This window comes from Hemitrygon akajei, chromosome 16 (genome assembly GCF_048418815.1).
Source record: "Hemitrygon akajei chromosome 16, sHemAka1.3, whole genome shotgun sequence".
Classification (NCBI taxonomy): Eukaryota; Metazoa; Chordata; class Chondrichthyes; order Myliobatiformes; family Dasyatidae; genus Hemitrygon; species Hemitrygon akajei.
Genome location: NC_133139.1, coordinates 63,096,396 through 63,117,755, shown reverse-complemented (window position 1 = coordinate 63,117,755; position 21,360 = coordinate 63,096,396). Strand labels below are relative to the sequence as shown.

The window sequence follows — 21,360 nt, the reverse complement described above, 5'->3', positions numbered from 1 at the left end:
GCTCCAACCATACCAGCAGTTTTACTGATATCGGAAAAATAATGCAAGAACATTCAGAACTAAAACCATTGCTAACTGCAGAATGCTTTAGGATTCATAAGAGGAATCAAAAAGATCGGGGAGTCCATTTCAGCTTAGGTAGCTGAATTGAAGAGAATGTCTGAGCATTGTCAGTTCAGTAATGGGCTTAATGATGCAACAGGAGACTGATCAGTTTGTGGAATCTTACAAGAAAGCATTCAAAAATGGTTCCTAACTGAAGCACAACTTACATTTAAGAGAGCAGTTGAAATTGCTGTATCAATGGAAAAGGCAAACGGAGACTCAATTGAGTTGCAGCCAGGGTTAAAGTGAGTATAAATAAAATTGCAGTGTCTGCATGGAGACCTGCCTGGCTGAACAAACTGTGTTACAGTTGTAGCAAGGGTTCACATGCACCAGACCACTGCAGATTTAAAGGCAAAACTTGCAAAAAACATAGCAAAGTAGGACACATACAAAGAACATGCTGGGCATACAAAAATAAATGGACTGCACAGGGAAGAGATAAAGATAAAAAGTCAAGTTGCAGTTTCAAAAAGAACACTATTCTGCAAGTTGCTGATGAAAAAAATTGATGGAGATGAGAGTGACACAGAACTGAGCAGCCTTGAGATTTACAATGTGAAAACTGTCAGGAGACAAGCAATATGGTTTATGGCAAAATAATTAAAATGGAATTGTACATTGGCTCAGCTATTTCAGTCATTCCACAAAATGAGTTTGAATGGCATTTCAAAGATACTGAAGTGAAGCCTGCAGATATACAACTAAGAAATTATACTGGAAGAAAGAAAACTCCTGTGGGAATGACATTTGTAACAGGGAAATACCACAACCAACAACCCATGTTGGGTTTGTGTGTGGTAAAAAAGCAAGACCAGTATTGTGGGGTCGCGAGTGGCTGAGACAACTACAACTTGATTGTTGATCCATCCACCATTTGCATCCCACATCTTCTGCAATCCAGTCAGCTGAAAGCAAATGAAGAAAGGTACTGGATAATGCCACAGCAGTGTTCAAGAATGGCATTGGAAAACTCAAATATATCAAGGGTAAAATAGTGTTAAATAAAAATGCCACACCCAAGTTTTACAAAGCCCATGCAGTTCCTAATACTATCTGTGATAAAGTAGCCAGTGAACTAGCTTACATGTTGTGAGGAACCCATAGGAAATGCCAGTGGTTCTAGTAGCCAAGAATAATGGGTCTGTCAGGATCTGTGGTGATTTTAAGTTCACCATCAACCAATGCTGAAAGTAGATCTATACCCGCAGCTCAGGATAGAGGATTATCTCCACAAGCTTTTCTGAGGGGAAAACACTTCAACAAAGTGGACTTAGCTGAGGCCTCTCACCTCAAAGGCTTTATTGCTACAATAGACTTATTTTTGGAGTGGCATCTGCACCTGCACTCTGGCAGAAAGCTATGGACCAGGCGCTGCAAGGTTGTCCAGGCACACAGTGTTACCTTCATGACATTATTGTTACCAGTAAGGATGACAAAGAATATCTCCAAAATCCTAATGCACTGTTAAAAAGATTCAACATTCTGAGCTCAGAGCGTGATGCAACAAGTGTGAATTCTCTAAACCAAGCATCACTTACTGCATTCACACCATCGATACACAAGTATTTACACAAGTGTGCTGAAAAAATTCAAGCAGTAGTGAATGCCCCAAGGCCAAAGGACATGTCACAGTTACAGTCCTTTTTAGGATTTGTCAATTAATTTAACAGGTTTCTGCCAAACCTAATTAATGTGTTCCACCCTGTGAACTGATGACTGCAGATCCAGAAGATACGGCAAAGGACAAGGAAGTGTGAGGTGGCTTTAAGAAAGGTAAAAGAAATGGTGCCATCAAACATAATGATCCACATTGCCCAGTGAAGCTTGCCTGTGATGCCTCATCTCATGGCACAGGTGCAGTCATATTACGTTATGAGTGACAGAAGTGATCAGTCCGTAGTCTGCATCAAGTTTCCTTAGCACTGCAGAGAATATTTATGCACAGGTTGACAACCATAGAGCCATACAACCATAGAACACTACAGCACAGTACAGGCCCTTCAGCCCTCCATGTTGTGCCAACCCATATAATCCTTTAAAAAAGTACTAAACCCACACTACCCCATAACCCTCCATTTTTCTTTCATCCATGTGCCTGTCCAAGAGGCTCTTAAATACCCCTAATGTTTTAGCCTCCACCAACATCCCTGGCAAGTCATTCCAGGCACTCACAACCCTCTGTATAAAAAAGAGGCTTTGAGTCTGGTTTGGGATTAAAACTTTTCAATCAATACTTGTCTGGGGGAATGATTGATAGTCAACCACTTTCAATCCACAGTAAGGTGTTCCACTAACAGCAGCAGCTCTGCTTCTTAGAGGACATAATTACAAAGTCGAATTCAATAGGACAACTAATCACAGAAATGCTCTGCAGCATCTTGCCGAAAAGAGAAGAAAGGTGTCCAGAGCTTTTAGGACCACTTGCTGCAGTCACAGAGTCAACTCCGATGACCACAGTGCAGGCAGCCCCAGATCATGAGATTGGTCAAAGCCACAAGTCCCACCTGCCAAGCAGAGCGACCCCACCTCCAGTCAGGAAAGATGTTTAGATAGATAGATAGATAGATAGATAGATAGATAGATAGATAGATAGATAGATAGATAGATACTTTATTCATCCCCATGGGGAAATTCAACTTTTTTTTCCAATGTCCCATACACTTGTTGTAGCAAAACTAGTTACATACAATACTTACCTCAGTAAAAAATATGATATGCATCTAAATCACTATCTCAAAAAGCATTAATAATAGCTTTTAAAAAGTTCTTAAGTCCTGGCGGTAGAATTGTAAAGCTTAATGGCATTGGGGAGTATTGACCTCTTTATCCTGTCTGAGGAGCATTGCATCGATAGTAACCTGTCGCTGAAACTGGTTCTCTGTCTCTGGATGGTGCTATGTAGAGGATGTTCAGAGTTTTCCATAATTGACCGTAGCCTACTCAGCGCCCTTCGCTCAGCTACCGATGTTAAACTCTCCAGTACTTTGCCCACGACAGAGCCCGCCTTCCTTACCAGCTTATTAAGACGTGAGGCGTCCCTCTTCTTAATGCTTCCTCCCCAACACGCCACCACAAAGAAGAGGGCGCTCTCCACAACTGACCTATAGAACATCTTCAGCATCTCACTACAGACATTGAATGACGCCAACCTTCTAAGGAAGTACAGTCGACTCTGTGCCTTCCTGCACAAGGCATCTGTGTTGGCAGTCCAGTCTAGCTTCTCGTCTAACTGTACTCCCAGATACTTGTAGGTCTTAACCTGCTCCACACATTCTCCATTAATGATCACTGGCTCCATATGAGGCCTAGATCTCCTAAAGTCCACCACCATCTCCTTGGTCTTGGTGATATTGAGACGCAGGTAGTTTGAGTTGCACCATATCACAAAGTCCTGTATCACAAAGTCTGTTTTGCTACAAGAGTAAGAAATTCTCCACAGCGGTTAAATCTATAGGCTTGTACAGGACAATTTAAAATTTACTATGCTTTGTATATGTATATATAGTAGTTGTATTATATAATATACTATGTATAAAAGTTGAGATGCATTCCATATTGAATTTATAGCTAAGCAATAAGGAGTGTTGTGCATTTAATTTTCAAAATATATTGTTTGATTAAGCATTCTTGTTCATTTAAATAATTTATTGCAGGTTATACGTAAAAGTATGTAAATAGCATATGTCATCACTTCAGCACATCATTTGTGCACACCTTGCTTAAAGAAAAAAAAACAAGATTAAGACATGTTCTCTTGGGCTCCTGTCTTTTTCTTGCAATTAGTTTTATGTTTTTGGAGTTACAAAACATAACAGACATAATGAGAGAGGGGATAAATTTAAAGGGGACCTGAGAGGTAAGATTTTTTCCACAGCAGGGAATGAGCTGGCAAAGAAAGAGATAAAGCTAGGTAGAACTACAATGTTTATTGGACATTTGAACATGTACAGGGATAGAAAAGGCTTAGAGGGATATGGACCAAACACAGGATTAGCTCAGATTGGCATGGACTAGTAGGGCTGAGGGCCTGCTTCCATACTGTATAACACTATGAATCTGTCATCGCCTGACACATGAGAATTTCCAACAATTATTTCTAACTCATTTAATAGAATGGTCTACTTTGAAGTAAATTACCATGCAGAAAGATTACCTCTTGTCCCAGTTTATTATACAAATCACATTTTTCCTCAGGTTTTCTGGGTAGAATTTCTCACAGATTTCCAGCTTCTCATGGCCAACATTTTGTTTTACCACATGATACAAAGGAGGTAGGAAACCTTGAGCTGCGCACACAAAGGAGACAGTATCAGAAACATTATTTCGATCCGACCGAGTGTCCACCGGAAAATAGCAAAATGGCAAAACGTGACCCTAAGAAGCCAAGAGGCAAGATGTCCTCCTATGCTTATTTTGTTCAGACCTGCCGTGAAGAACACAACAAGAAGAGTCCTGATATACCAGTTAACTTCTCAGAATTTTCTAAAAGATGCTCTGAAAGATGGAAGACCATGTCCAGCAAAGAGAAGGCCAAATCTGAAGAACTGGCTAAAGTAGATAAGGCTCGCTATGACCGGGAAATGAAAAATTATGTGCCAACCAAAGGTAGTAAGAAGAAGAAAGACCCCAATGCACCAAAAAGGCCTCCATCTGGATTCTTTTTGTTTTGCTCGGAACATCGACCAAAAATCAAGGCTGTGAGTCCCGGTTTGTCTATTGGTGATGTCGCAAAGAAGCTTGGTGAACCGTGGAATGCATGCAGTGAGGTGGAGAAGAAGCCATTCAATAGCAAGGCTTATAAGCTGAAAGAGAAATATGATAAGGACGTTGCTGATTATCGTGCCAAAGGCAAAGTGGATGGTGCAAAGAAACCCCCTGCCAAGAAGGAGGCATATTGTGATGATGATGATGAGGAGGAGGAAGAGGAGGAGGAGGAGGACGAAGATGATTAAAATGTATATTTGCCTCTGCATAATTACTTGCTATGTAACTGAAAGCATTTAAACCCTGTTACAAGTATTGCAACCTTTTAATTTTGTAAGTTGGTGTGTATATGGTCTAAGGCATAAAGTAGCTTGAGTTTTAAACTGTACAGGCCTTTTTGTAATATTCACACTACAGCGGTGAACATTGAGCTATTAACTCTTCTTTCTGTAAACTCGCAATTTCTTGTACAGAAGGGAGATTTAACTGGATTAAAATGTATTTATGTGGTGTTTTGTGTTTAAGTGCAGTATAGTTTAAAGTGCCATTGTAGCCAATTCAATTTGAGATTGCTGTAAGTATGAGGAGAAATGAAGCAATCAAAGTTTTAAAAAAAATCAGAGTTGTCAGTAGGTATTTGAAGCCTGTGATGCACCATCAATAACTCTCGGAGATGGGAGGCGAACAATAGGCTTTTATACAGGGGTCTGTGGGAGGAGCCACAGGAGCAGTCAGCAGAGGGGCGTGTCCAGACAAGTATACACATAGTTTACCACAGCCTGCCATGCTTGTACCAACATCACTGTGTCTACTATACTAAGAACTATCATACAATGCGCTTTTGACTTCATTCAGGATTTAAGCTATGTTTATTGAAGCAAAATAGCAAGATGGCAGCCACACTCTGGTAGTAACTACAATTAACAAGGCCTGTTGGATAGTAATAATTTAACATTGGCCTCCTGTGCCTACACATAGATGCTCTCTGCTGCACTTCCAAGGGGTTTATAGAAAGCAAAAGCCAAATCCAAATGGCTGTGAAAGGGCAAATGAATCTTCCTATTTCTGCGAATTGATTTTCATTTGTGTATTAAGAATAGAATTGCACCATTAAAATAAAAAGATTTGTTTTGAGACTAATAGACCTACTGTGTCTAGGTAATATGCATCCTCTTAAAATGTTTGCAACTTTACAGTTGGTGCAATTTGGGAACAATTGAGCATGATGCTTTAAAACTTTCCTTTTTATATATTAAAAAAATCAACATTAAATGTTGCTTGTGGTGCTACATGGCCCTGCCTAAATACTTCTCGGGCTTAGTGGTGGCTCCCAGTGTTGCTTCATTGAAATCCTAGTGACAACCCTGAACATTCTGTACTTCAAATGATCTTGTAACCTTTTGTATGTTTAGTATGCTAAAATGTGTTTTGAAGTAAATTTGAAAAAAAACATTATTTCACGGCACTGGACATTTGGAAACTAATAGGATTCAAGATTGTTTATTGTCATTCATTAGTATATGAGTGTAAAGGAAAATTAAATAATTGTTTCTCTGGATCAGAGGCAGCATAAAGAAGATCATGAACAAAGAACACAATACATAGATTAGCTTATATACATAGACTGATTGTATGTACTGTACATAAGTGACTCTGGCAGGAAATGATAAAGTAGTGGTGGTGGGGTGGGTTAATGGTGGAGGTGTTGATGAGCCTGAAAGCTTGTGGGAAGTAACTGTTTTTGAGTCTGTTGGTTCTGGTATGAAACTGCATAGCCTCTTCCCTGATGGGAGTGGAACAGACAGGTTGTTGGGATCCTTCATGATTTGGCAAGCCTTTCTCAGCACCTTTCTCTATATACATCTTTGATGGCAGGTAGGCTGTTGCCAGCGATACTTTGGACAGTTTTAATTACCCATTTTGGATCACTCCTGTCTGGTGCAGTGCACTTTCTGTACCATACCGCGATGCAGCATGCTTGGATGCATCTACCGCACATCTGCCGAATGACGTGAGTATGGATGTGCATCGCCCAGCTCTCTTCAGCCTCCTCAGAAAACAAAGGCTTTCTTGACTGTGCAGGATGTGTTCTGGGACCATGAGAGATTGTGCAAGATGTGCTCTCCCAGGAGTTTGAAAGTGCTTGCAGTTTTCACTGCTGTGCCACCAATGTAAAGAGGGGTGTGAGTGTTGTGAATTCTCTGAATTTGATAACCATCTCGTTCGTCTTGTTGACATTGAGGATGAGATTATTGTGAGCCTTAAGCTCTTCCACCTCCTCTCTGTTGGCTCATTTGAGTTCTCAAATGAGCTCAAGTGAAAAGTCAGATCAGCATTGATCAATGATCTACTTGCACACACAGCCATGGAAACAAATTCTACCAGCATGGGATTTACACCCCATCCAGCATTTGGGGTTTTCTCTCATCTTTTCATAACTTTCTTTTCTAAGTAAGTTTCCTTTGAACAATGGAATGCAGCCATTCTCAGTGTAGGATGCATAACTCCCTCAGGTGGAGTACCAAACATTATAAGGGGTTCTGTGAAGCTTTAATTAATACTAAAGTAGATGGAATATAGTGTAGATAAGTGTATGGGCATGTACTTTGGTAGAATGAATAAAGATGGGCTATTTTCTAAACAGGGAGAAAATTCAGCAATCAGAGGTGCAAAGGGACTTGGGAGTTAATTTGCAGGAAGGCAAATACACTGTTAGCATTTATTTCAAGAACACTGGAATATAAAAGTAAGGATACAATATTGAGGCTTTATAAGGCATTGGTCAGACTGCCTTTGGTGTATTGAGCTCTTATCTAAGAAAGCATGTGCTAGTATTTGAAAGGTACAGGGGAGATTCATGAGAATGATCTTGGTAACGAAAAAGTTAATGTATGAGAAGCATTTGATGGCTCTGGCCCTGTATTTGCTGGAGTTTAGAATGAATGTGGTGGGGGGGGGGGGAGATGTCATTGAAACCTACTGAATATTGAAAGGCCTATATAGAGTGGATGTGGGGAGGATGCTTCCTACAGTGGTTGAGTCTAGGACCATAGGTCATAGCCTCTGAATAGAAGGACATCTCTTTAAAACAATGATGAGGAGGAATTCCTTTAGCCTGAGGGTGGTGAATCTGTGGATTATGACCATAAACAGCTGTGAAGGCCAAGTCATTGGTCTTTTACATCAGATAGGTTCTTGATTAGCAAGGGCATCAGACATTATGGGGAGAAAGCAAGAGGATGGTGTTGAGAGTGATAATGTATCAGCCATGATAGAATGGCAGAGCAGACTCGATGGGCTGAATGGCTCAATCCTGTTCCTGTCTGATGGTTAAGGAATTTATTTGGAAAATAAAAATAAACAAAAATGCTCAGTACAGTGTCAGCTCCCCAGGGTAGTCCTTGTGTTCTAAAGTTCTTCACATGGGGTATTGGCACAAGACTGGGAGGTGGAATGCTGTTTTTTTTATATAGGGGGTAAGTGTGTTTGGTGGGCACACTAGACAGTTTGTCTAAGTCCAGTACGGGCTGATGAGAGGAGGAGCGAAGACCTGATATGCCAGGGGAGAAACAAATAAACATACCAACGAGAGAAAGCTCTAATTACCTGCTCTTATCGTTTGCCAACAGTTTTCCACAGGTCCATATCAAAGTGCCGGTCATCTGGGAAGCAAATTGGTGACATGAGGTTATTGAACACAAATGGTTCCTTAACCACGACGAGCGCTAATGTTGTTACCTGGGATTTTCAACCCAAACAGATCAAACATAAGGTATTCGTGCAAAATGACCTTGTGAACTCCATAAATAACCTGCCTGCCTTCTTGTGTCCCAGCAACAATAACTAAACTTTCAAAGGGAGTCTCAGAGCTGTGGGACAGAGCAAAACAAAAATAACATGAGCACAAGAGATTCTGCAGATGCTGGAAATACAGAGTGACACACACAAATGACGGAGGTACTCAGCAGGTCGGGCAGCATCTATGGAGAGGTGTTGTGTTAGTTCACCTACAACAACTGATGAGACCCAAAGCCAGGAAGCAGAACAAATCTGGAACACGAAAATAAATCTTTATTCGGTAAAACTGCAAAGCTCTAAAAATCTCAGCAGTGCATCCAGAGCACGACTATTTAAATGGTTTATCAGAATCAGGTTTACTATCACTGGCATATGTTGTGAAATTTGTTAACTTTTCAGCAGCAGTACAATACAATAAATACATGATAATAGAAAGATAATTGAAAACTTTAACCAGCACAGTTAAATTAAATAAGTAGTGCAAATAAATAGAAATGAAAAGGTGGTGAGGTTATGTTCATGGGTTCAATGTCCATTCAGAAATCAGATGACAGAGGGGAAGAGGCTTTTCCTGAATTGTTGAGTGAATGCCTTCAGGCTTCTGTACCTGCTTCCTGATGGTAGCAATGAGAAGAGGGCATGTCCTGGGTAGTGGGGGTCTTTAGTGGTGGACACTGCCCTTTTGAGGCAAGCACATTCAAGAGGCAGTTAGGAACGATGACCAGTGAAAGTCGGCTTGGGATTGTTTGTCAGCCAACCAATAGGCATTGGTTGATTCAGCTCGCCGTAATGAGGAAAAGATAGTTGGTGTTTCGGGCCTAAGCCATTTATTAGGACTCTTCACCGGGGGCCTGTCATCAGAACCCTTTATCCTGATGAAAGGGTCAGTCCTGATGAAAGATCTCTGTCCAAAACATGGATTGTCTATTCCTCTCCTATGCCTGACCTGCTGAAGTCCTCCAGCATTTTGTGTATAAAAATAATATAATTGGCTTGCAATGACAAGAGGAACAAACTACAAGTAATGAAATAGGAAATTTGACTTTTGTAATTTCTAAACCAAGATTTCGCCATCCACTTACACTTCAAAGTTTAAAGTAAATTTATCGTCAAAGCACGTGCATGTTGCCAAACTGTATATAAGCTTGAGATTCATTTCCTTGCAGGCATTTCCAGGGGCAAAAAAGAAATATACTAGAATGTTATGAAACTATACATAAACAAAGACTGACAACAACCAATGGACAAAAACACAAACTGTGCAAGTAAACATAATACTGAGAACTTGAAATGTAAAGAGTCCTTGAAAGTGAGTCTGTATGTCGTAGAATCAGTTTAGAATTTAGGTGAGTGAAGTTATCCATGCTGGTTAAGGAATTTGATGGTTGTAGAGTAATAACTGTTCCTGAACCTAATACTTGGGATGCTTTCCACATCTGTCCAAGTTTGTAAGACAGATGAGAATAGGACAGGTGCTTAAAAAAATGGGGAAACCCATTCATTCATTGGGAGGGGAAAGATGGGTGTGCAGAGGTGCTGGTGAAGGACAAGCAAGAGGATTAACACATGGATCATAGATGGAAACGTTTACCAGACATACAAAGAAAAGGATTAATGAGTCAAGCTCTGTTTCCATAGTGGAGCATGAGACACTGGTGCTGAACTAATGAGTGATAAACAGCTCCATGTTTTATATTGTAGTGGAGTACAAGGTGAAAGGGTACAATATTTCAAAGGTTCAAAAGTTCAAAGTAAAGAAGTACACTTCAGGATATACGACTCTAAGATTCATTTCCCTGTGGCCATTCACAGTAATTAGAATAGAATCAATGAAAAAACACACACCAAGATAGGAAAACAAACAATGTGCAAAAGACAAACTGTACAAATACAAAGAGAGGAAAATAATAATAAATAAATAAGCAATAAGTATTGAGAACGTGAATTGTAGAGTCCTTGAAAGTGAGTCCATGGGTTGAGGAATCAGTTCAGTTTTGGGTTGGGTGAAGTCATCCCTTCTGGTTCAGGAGCCTGATGGTTGAAGGGAAATAACTGTTCCTAAAACCTGGTGGTGTGGGATCCAAAGCTCCTGTACCTCCTGCCTGGTGGCAGCAGGGAGAAGAGACTATGGCTTGGATGGTGGGGGTCCCTGATGATGGATGCTGCTTCCCTGTGACAGTGCTCCTTGTAGATGTGTTCAATGGTGTGGAGAGCTTTTGGACTGGGTTGTATCCATTACTTTTTGTAGGTTTTTCCCATTCAAGGGCATAGGTGTTTTCATACCAGGCCATGATGCAAAAAGTCAGAAGACTTCTCCACCATGCATCTATAGAAGTTTGTGTAAGTTTTAGATCTTTGCAAACTTCTAAGAAAATAGAGGCACTGCCGTGTAATTTTATATAAATTACGTGCATTTGTTGCAGTGTAGCAATATCCTGTGTAACGAGTTAGCAGCTGTAGTCTTCAAGAGTATAATGAGTGAATGCACTGAAGGCAGTGGTGTTTATTAACACAGTGACTCTCAGACCAGCTCCTCATTCATCATAACCAGTGAAGACAGAATCAATGAGTCACACAGCAGTACAGCATGGATATTTCTGCCCAACCGGAAACATTTACCACTTGTCATCTTCGAAGATCTATCTTGGGTCCAACACATTGATATGATTACAAAGAATCAGTAGCTTCCTTATGCCACTTGTATGACTTACTTTCCTACCTATACGTACGGTACCTGCAAACTTCGCAATGAAGCCAATGCCTCAAAATGGCTGCATCCAACACTACTCTCTTCTTATGCTACCAAAGAGAAGGCATTGGGGCATGAAGAGACACATACAATATTTTAGGAACAGCTCTTTCCCCTCTGACAATTTTCTGAATGGACATTTAGCCAAATAGCTCAGTTCTCATCACGTATGAAGCACCAGCAGTGTTATACTATTGACTTTGTAACTTGTGTTGTAAATGCAGCTTATTACTTGTGTGAGTTATATATACTGTTACGTACCCAGTAACTGGGTCACTTACCAGCAAAGATAGAGAGGTCCGTTGAAGTCTGATGGTACTATTTTTAATGGTATTTATTGATAAAAATACACAAAAATAACATCGATGCAAACATACAGATAATATACGTCGTCAATACTAAATCTAAAAGCGCAGGTATAATAATAATCAATAAGAAATAGCTCTATCGTTGTCTAGGGGATAATGTATTGTCCGATGGAAATATAAAAGTCACTTTAGTTCATTTAGGCTGCAGCCTTTAGTTGGAGTCAAGAGAGAGACGGATTTTTGTTTTAGAACTTGCCCGTTTTCCTTTTTATGATGTCGATCCTTCGAAATGTCGTCAGTGTCCGTTTCCTTTTAGCTAAGCCGTCTTCCGTGGTCAGTCCCACCAATTCCGAGGCAAATGGAAAAGGACGCATGTGGGCTTTTCACCGGCTTTCGCTATTACGCTGTCACGGGACTTCTAGCGTTTCTCTGGTGCGTCTCAAAGGAGTTGTTCCCCAGACCCTCTTTTATCCTTACTCACGGGGTCTCAGATGACAATCAGGTTGGGAGGATGCCATCCCCCCAACCAGCCCACGTTTCTCATTCCTTGAGGACGTCGATGAATAGCACAGTGCTCAATACACAATTCCGTCTCCAAGAGACAATGGCCGTTTCCCGTGGCTTTGTATCGTTGAGGGGCCAGGACATTCCAAACCCCCTATGGATTCTGCGTCTCTCTCTCTCATTTCCTGGGTCTCCTGACCTGAATTAATAGCGATCTTGCGATTCTCAAAAAGGAGGGGGCTACTTTATACCCTTCGGCCCCTCAGAGTTGGGGCGCAGGCGTAACATACTGTGTTGTGCACTTTGGGCTGGAGGAACATTGTTTCATTTTGCAGCATAGATGTGCAAGGTTGACTGACAAAAAGCTGAACTTGAACATGAAACCACCTCACTATTTTTGTTCTCTTTTTACACCACTTAATTTTAAAAATATGTATCTTATTGCAATTTATAGTATATTTTATCTATTGCACTGTACTGCTGCTGCAAAACAAATTTCATGACATGTGTCAGTGATACTGAACTTGACCCTGATACCTTTCGTCTGGAAGACCATAAGATATAGGAGCAGAATTGGCCATTAAGTCTGCTCCATCATTCAATCATGGCTGTTTTATTTTTAAACCCATTCTCCTGCCTTCTCTCTGTAACCCTTAACCCCCTTACCAGTTAAGAACCTATCAATCTCTGTTTTAAGTACACCCACAGCGATTGGTGAATCTGTGAAATTCATTGCCACAGAAGGCTGTGGAGGCCAAGTCATTGAGTATATATAAAGCAGAGGTCGATAGTACTTGATCAGCAAGGATAGGGAATAAACAGTTGATGTTTCAGGCTAAGATTCTTCAACAAGACTGGAAAGAAGGGGGCAGATTCACCTCCATCGATGCTGCCCATCTTAGGGTGTTCTTCCAACACACATGTTCTTTAAAATCAATATTTTGGACCCACATTATTATTTTTTAAATGAATGAAATATTTGATCTCCCCCTTGATCTCTGCCACTTCTTGGGGATTCTGTGCAATCCAACTATGTTCTAGGATGCTAAAGGTGCCAACCAGCTGCAGGTTTCAAGCTTTGGGATAGCACGGTGGCAGAGTAATGCCATTACAGCACCAACAACCCAGATTCAATTTCTGCCACTGTCTGTAAGGCACTTGTACTTGTATGTTCTCCCTGTGACCCCTGACCCAGTTCCCGCCCGCATTCCAAAGACATACAGGTTAGTAGGTGACACGAGGAAATCTGCAGATGCTGGAAATTTGAGCAACACACACTGTTATGATACCAGCCCCCTCCTTTGCGAGAATCGCAAGAGCCCTAGTGAAGGGGGGGGGGGGGTCAATTACCCAAGAGGGAGAGAGACGTGCTGAATAGACACAGGAAATGGGAGAGAGAGGGAGACGTGCTGAAGACCACGTTCCCCCGGGAAGCAGAATAAAGCGACTCTGACTATTGTCTCATGAAGACCACGTGTAAAGCCCTCGGGCAAAGTGGGCTGGTTGAGAGAGAGATTGACAACGGCGATCCTGTGAGGAAGTATAAAGGAGGGTCTGGGGGGGGGCGACCCCTTCAGACGCACCAAGGAGACACGATAGTGATCCCGTCGTAGCGGGAAGCCATTTTGAAGGAAGCCATGTGCGACTCGGGAATCTGTGGCTGGAATCATGGACAATCGCTTTTAACTAACAACAGGAAAGCCTGCTCTCCTGATTCCACCGCTTTGCTTCGTAAGGACCTGGGCAAGTGTTCCTTTTCTCACCAATCTCTCTCTCTCTCTCTCCAACACGGGAAACTCAGCAGTTCCCAGAAGGCTGAAGCCTGTCGACTTTTTGAATGACTGTTATCTTTTTTCCAAATGGACAAGATATTATCCCCTAGACAACGATAGAGCTTATTTCTGATTGATCATTACTATACCTGCACTTTAGATTGAGTATTGACGACTTATGGTATCTGCATGTTTGTATTAACCTTCTTTTTGTGCCCCTTTATAAATAAAAACGGTTTAAAAATGGTACCATCAGACTTCAGCGGACCTCTCTATCTTTGCTGGTAAGTGATCCAGTTGCGGGATACGTAACAACACAAAATGCTGGTGGAACACAGCAGGCCAGGCAGCATCTGTAGTTGGTATCATGGGTGTATGTGGAGGGCATGGGCTCATAGAAGGATCAATACCATGCTGCGTTGTTAACTTTTTTTTTGTAATGGAAGTGCTGACTAATCACGTTAGTCAGTCTCTGCTTATTAGTCTGTTACGAATCCACACAGGACCTGAATAACACCAGATGAGGAAACAGATACATGCTGACTTTCAGTAGTAGGTTTCACATATTCTTTGCAGAAAAATATGTTAGGTTTCTGTTCAGGCTGTATAAGCACTGATAGAACAGGAGCTGGATGACACCAGTCGGCTCTTCCAGATTGCATACTTGGTAGCAATCAACAGGACTTTCACATTAGAGTGGTCATCTGTTAATGAATGATGATACCATGCAGATAGAATTAACGAGATGGCAATAATGACATCTCCTGGCGCTTACAGAAGTCCCAAAAATCAAATTATACTTACAACATGAAAATGCAATGCACTGTGGTCACAACCCATCATCTACTGAGTATAACACCACCACATAGATATTTCCAGTTAACTGCAATTGGACTTCCATTGGAAACTCTCCAAGACGCAACTCTCTGGCGAAGTTGCTTCTGTAGCTCATTCTTGGTACACCACATCCTGGGAAGTTTTTCATAGATTTAACATCTTAATACTTGTAAAATTGGGTCTTGTGATATTGTGCCTTTTCCAATCATGGCTGATCCTTTTTTTCTTCTCCTCCTCAACCCCAGTTCCCGGCCTTCTCCCTGTAACCTTTGATGCCATGTCCAATCAAGAACTTATCAATCTCTGACTTAAATACACCCAATGATCTGGCCTCCACAGCTGCACATGGCAACAAATTCCACAAATTCACCTCCCTCAGGCTAAAAAAATTTCTCTACGTCTCTGATTTGAAAGGGCGCCCTCTTGTCCTAGACTCTCCCACCATGGGAAACATCCTTTCCACATCTACTCTGTCTAGACCTTTCAACATTTGAAAGGTTTCAATCAGATTTCTCCCCCCCCCCCCCCCCCCACTTCTGAATTCCAGCGAGTACAGACCCAGAGCATTCAAATTTTCCTCGTATATCCCTTTCATTCCTGGAATCATCCTTGTAAACTTCCTCTGGACCTTCTCTAATGCCAGCACATCTTTTCCCAAAACTGTTCACAATACTCAAGGTGAGGCCTCATCAGTGCTTATAAAGCCTCAGCATCACATCCTTGCTCTTGTATTCTAGACCTCTTGAAATGAATGCTAACATGGCACTTGTCTTCCTCACCACCGACTCAACCTGCAAGTTAACCTTCAGGGTATCCTGTACAAGGACTCCCAAGTCCTTCTGCATCTCAGATTCCTAGATTTTCTCCCCGTTTAAGAAAATAGTCCGTACACTTATTTCTACTACCAAAGTGCATGATCATGCATTTTCCAACATTGGATTTCATTTGCCCCTTTTTGCCTATTTTCCTAATTTGTCCAAGTCCTTCTGCATCCTACCTGTTTTCTCAAAACTACCTGCCCCTCCATCAATCTTCATATCATCTGCAAACTTGGCAACAAAACCATCTATTCCATCATCTAAATCATTTATGGTCCCAACACCGACTCCTGCAGAACACCACTAGTTACTGGCAGCCAAACAGAAAAGGATTATTTTATTCCCACTTGCTGTCTCCTACCAATCAGTCAAAGCTCTAACCATGTCAGTAACTTTCCTGTAATACTATGGGCTCTTAACTTGGTCAAAGGCCTTCTGAAAGTCCAAATATACATCTACTACATCCCCTTTATCCTACTTGTAATCTGAAATCCAGGAAATCCTGGATTTCAGTGCTTTAAAAAGGATAGAGAGCGGGGAAAAGGGGAGGAGGGGTGACATTACTGGTCCGGGATACTATTACAGCTACAGAAAGGATGGGTAATATAGCAGGATTCTCTTTTGAGTCAGTATGGGCAGAAGAACAGGAAGGGAGCAGCTACTCTATTGGGAGTATTCTATAGGCCCCCTGGTAGCAGCAGGGATATCGAGGAGCAGATTGGGAGGCAGATTTTGGAAAGGTGCAAATATAACAGGGTTGTTATCATGAGTGACTTTAATTTCCCTAATATTGATTGGCATCTGATTAGTTCCAATGGTTTAGATGGGGCAAAGTTTGTCAAGTGCGTCCAGGATGAATTCCTGTCACAGTATGTTGACAGGCCTACTAGAGAGAATGCCATACTAGATCTAGTATTAGGTAATGAACCAGGTCAGGTCACAGATCTCTCAGTGGGTGAGCATCTGGGGGACAGTGACCACCACTCCCTGGCCTTTAACATTATCATGGAAAAGGATAGAATCAGAGAGGACAGGAAAATTTTTAATTGGGGAAGGGCAAATTATGAGGCTATAAGGCTAGAACTTGCAGGTGAGAATTGGGATGATGTTTTTGCAGGGAAATGTACTATGGACATGTGGTCGATGTTTAGGGATATCTTGCAGGATGTTAGGGATAAATTTGTCCTGGTGAGGAAGATAAAGAATGGTAGGGTGAAGGAACCACGGGTGACAAGTGAGGTGGAGAATCTAGTCAGGTGGAAGAAGGCAGCATACACGAGGTTTAGGAAGCAAGGATCAGATGAGTCTATTGAGGAATATAGGATAGCAAGAAAGCAGCTTAAGAAGGGGCTGAGGAGAGCAAGAAGGGGGCATGAGAAGGCCTTGGCGAGTAGGATAAAGAAAAATCCCAAGGCATTCTTCAATTATGTGAAGAACAAAAGGTTGATAGGAGTGAAGATAGGACCAATTAGAGATAAAGGTGGAGGCTGTGGAAGTGAGCGAGGTCCTCAATGAATACTTCTCTTCAGTATTCACCAATGAGAGGGAGCTTGATGATGGTGAGGACAATATGAGTGAGGTTGATGTTCTGGAGCATGATGATATTAAGGGAGGAGAGGTGTTGGAGTTGTTAAAATACATTAAGACATATAAGCCCCCAGGGCCTGATGGAATATTCCCCAGGCTGCTTCACGAGGCTGAGCCTCTGGCTAGGATCTTTATGTCCTCGTTATCCACGGGAATGGTACCGGAGGATTGGAAGGAGGTGAATGTTGTCCCTTTGTTCAAAAAAGGTAGTAGGGATAGTCCGGGTAATTATAGACCAGTAAGCCTTACGTCTGTGCTGGGAAAGCTGTTGGAAAAGATTCTTAGAGGTAGAATCTATGGGCATTTAGAGAATCATGGTCTGATCAGGGACAGTCAGCATGGCTTTGTGAAGGGCAGATCATGTCTAACAAGCCTGATAGAGTTCTTTGAGGAGGTGACCAGGCATATAGATGAGGGTAGTGCAGTGGATGTGATCTACATGGATTTTAGTAAGGCATTTGACAAGGTTCCACATGGTAGGCTTATTCAGAAAGTCAGAAGGCATGGGATCCAGGGAAGTTTGGCCACGTGGATTCAGAATTGGCTTGCCTGCAGAAGGCAGCGGGTCATTGTGCAGGGAGTGTATTCAGATTGGAGGGTTGTGACTAGTGGTGTCCCACAAGGATCAGTTCTGGGACCTCTACTTCTTGTGATTTTTATTAACGACCTGGATGTGGGGGTAGAAGGGTGGGTTGGCAAGTTTGCAGGCTGGTGGTGTTGTGGATAGTGTTGAGGATTGTCGAAGATTGCAGAGAGACATTGATAGGATGCAGAAGTGGGCTGAGAAGTGGCAGATGGAGTTCAACCCGGAGAAGTGTGAGGTGGTACACTTTGGAAGGACAAACTCCAAGACAGAGTACAAAGTAAATGGCAGGATACTTGGGAATGTGGAGGAGCAGAGGGATCTGGGGGTACATGTCCACAGATCCCAGAAAGTTGTCTCACAGGTAGATAGGGTAGTTAAGAAAGCTTATGGTGTGTTAGCTTTCATAAGTCGAGGGATAGAGTTTAAGAGTCGCGATGTAATGATTCAGCTCTATAAAACTCTAGTCAGGCCACACTTAAAGTACTGTGTCCAGTTCTGGTCGCCTCACTATAGGAAGGATGTGGAAGCATTGGAAAGGGTACAGAGGAGATTGACCAGGATGCCGCCTGGTTTTGAGAGTATGCATTATGATCAGAGATTAAGGGAGCTAGGGCTTTACTCTCTGGAGAGGAGATTGAGAGGAGACATGATAGAGGTATACAAGATATTAAGAGGAATAGATAGTGAACAGCCGGCACTTCTTCCCCAGGGCAGTACTGCTCAGTACAAGAGGACGTGGCTTTAAGATAAGGGGAGGAAAGTTCAAGGGGGATATTAGAGTAAGGGTTTTTTACTCAGAGAGTGGTTGGTGCGTGGAATGCACTGCCTGAGTCAGTGGTGGAGACAGATACACTAGTGAAATTTAAGAGACTACTAGACAGGTATACGGAGGAATTTAAGATGGAGGGTTATATTGGGGGGGGCAGGGTTTAAGGGTTGGCATAACATTGTGGGCCGAATGGCCTGTACTGTGCTGTATTGTTCTTTTAATCTCCTCAAAGAATTCCAACAAGTTTGTCAGGCAGGATTTTCCCTGAAGGAAACGATGCTGACTTTGTACTATCTTGTCCTGTTGTCACCAAGTTGTCATCACCTCATGCTTAACGATTGACTCTAACATCTTCCCAACCACTGAGGTCAGGCTAACTGGTCTATAATTTCCTTTCTGCTGCTTTCCTCCTTTCTTAAAAAGTGGATTAGATAACCTCAGGTTGTATACAGGATTTCTACAACTAGTGTCAAGTACTCCACAGTTTGGAAGGAAATGTTTGTGCGCATGTGCACCCTATCCTCGTTATATCCGGGGGATACGTTCCTCGCAGTCGACGCATAATGTGAATAATTATAAGTGCAGAAAATAGGGATGCGGTCCAGAGAACTTCCTAAATATGTTTTATCTGTAATTTATTCACATTTTCAATACGACACAAAAGCAGTACCACAAGGTACATTCGTATTATATTTCATCAATTTAAGGTAATATTCAATGTAATAAATCATAGGAAGTTAACATACTAGGGTGTACAGTACTCACCAACAGTGGCAGGTGTGTTCGCTCCAGGGGAGGAGTGGTTGTTGTGGTGTCGGGCAGCTTTACATGGATAAGGTGCATGGTTGTGGCTCGTCAGGATCATATCAAACACAGCAAGGGGTGAAGGAAGACTCACAGAACTCTTAGAACTGCCGGCAGCAGGAGATGACACCGGTTTGAAGAAAGTGGTGAGGGTTGTTTGCTTGGCAGCATTGTTTTTCAGCATAAATTTGCCTGTAAGGAAGAACTGTTGACGGCAGGGAACGACTAAAATTCTGACTCCGTTCTAAACTTGGGTCCATGTCCATCGCCATTTGTGCCAAGTGTTCCGACTTCCACCAATCCCTCACCGTTGGTAACCTCCCGGGATTTTTAAAATCCTTTGTTGCTTGCAGCATCTGAGAGATAGTTCACTGTAAAATAAATACACCTTGAATGTGGATCACACCTTGGTCGAATGGTTGAATCAGCGATGTTGTGTTAGGCGGCAGGAAATGCACCGTTATGTTAGGATGAATGATGTCCAAATGTTTAGCATGGGCTGGCGCATTGTCAAGCAACAAAAGAACTTCAAAGGCAAGATTCTGTTCCCGGCAGTAGCGTCCCAGAGCTGTGTTACCTTCACCTGATGCCACGCTGTTTCTACTTTCCAACTTCTTTCCCAGTGTTAAAGCGGTTCTCTGTTGCTCGGCTGATGGCCCAGGACATGACATCGGATGCTTAGGAGGCACAGTTAAATATTTTAAGCACAAAATCACTGCACCGTAGGTAAAACCAACAAAAGTTTAAGGTGCAAGATCGTGCATCCACACCTTGCCAAAGCCAATGCGAGACTGGCGGGAGTGAGACTGTGAGGCGCGTGAACGTGACTTGTATTGGCGGGAAAATGCTGCTCCTCGCATAACTGTGAGTTTTGGACACATGTGAAGAGACATTGGTAGACAACACACACAAAATGCTGGTGGAACACAGCAGGCCAGGCAGCATCTATAGGAGAAGCATTGTCGACGTTGCGGGCTGAGACCCTTCGTCAGGACTAACCGAAAGGAAAGATAGTAAGAGATTTGAAAGTAGTGGGGGGAGGGGGAAATGCAAAATGATAGGAGAAGACCGGAGGGGGTGGGATGAAGCTAAGAGCTGGAAAGGTGATTGGCGAAAGGGATACTGAGCTGGAGAAGGGAAAGGATCATGGGACGGGAAGCCTCGGGAGAAAGAAGGAGGGAGGGGGGAGGGGGGAGCACCAGAGGGAGATGAACAGGCAAACAACTGAATATGTCAGGGATGAGGTAAGAAGGGGAGGAGGGGCATTAACGGAAGTTAGAGAAGTCAATGTTCATGCCATCAGGTTGGAGGCTACCCAGCCGGTATATAAGATGTTGTTCCTCCAACCTGAGTTTGGATTCAACTTAACAGTTAAGGAGGCCATGGATAGACATATCAGAATGGGAATGGGACGTGATTAAAATGTGTGGCCACTGGGAGATCCTGCTTTTTCTGGCGGACCGAGCGTAGCTGTTCAGCGAAACGGTCTCCCAGTCTGCGTCAGGTATATAAAAGGCCACACCGGGAGCACCGGACGCAGTATACCACACCAGCCGACTCACAGGTGAAGTGTCGCCTCACCTGGAAGGACTGTCTGGGGCCCTGAATGGTGGTGAGGGAGGAAGTGTAAGGGCAGGTGTAGCACTTGTTCCGCTTGCAAGGATAAGTGCCAGGAGGGAGATCGGTGGGAAGGGATGGGGGTGGGGGGGATGACGAGTGGACAAGGGAGTCGCGTAGGGAGCGATCCCTGCGGAAAGCAGAAAGAGGGGGGAGGAAAAGATGTGCTTGGTAGTGGGATCCCGTTGGAGACGGCAGAAGTTACGGAGAATTATACGTTGGACCTGGAGGCTGGTGGGGTGGTAAGTGAGGACAAGGGGAACCCTATCCCGAGTGGGGTGGCAGGTGGATGGGGTGAGTGCAGATGTGCTGAAATGGGAGAGATGCGTTTGAGAGCAGAGTTGATGGTGGAAGAAGGGAAGCCCCTTTGTTTAAAAAAGGAAGACATCTCCTTTGTCC

At 42.7% G+C, this 21,360-nt stretch overlaps 1 protein-coding gene and 1 long non-coding RNA gene across 2 annotated transcripts; one reads left to right on the top strand and one right to left on the bottom strand.

The window, feature by feature from the left end:
- Positions 1-4,274: 4,274 nt before the first annotated feature.
- Positions 4,275-20,018, bottom strand: LOC140740115 (uncharacterized). The gene is made up of 3 exons (XR_012101799.1): positions 19,306-20,018; positions 8,419-8,474; positions 4,275-4,394 (listed from the first exon to the last, which is right to left on the bottom strand). It is a non-coding gene; the product is annotated as an uncharacterized lncRNA (long non-coding RNA).
- LOC140740113 (high mobility group protein B3-like) lies at positions 4,419-5,369 on the top strand. The gene has a single exon (XM_073069018.1). The coding sequence runs from the start codon at positions 4,467-4,469 to the stop codon at positions 5,058-5,060; it is 594 nt and encodes a 197-aa protein (XP_072925119.1). The 5' UTR covers positions 4,419-4,466; the 3' UTR covers positions 5,061-5,369.
- Positions 20,019-21,360: the final 1,342 nt, after the last annotated feature.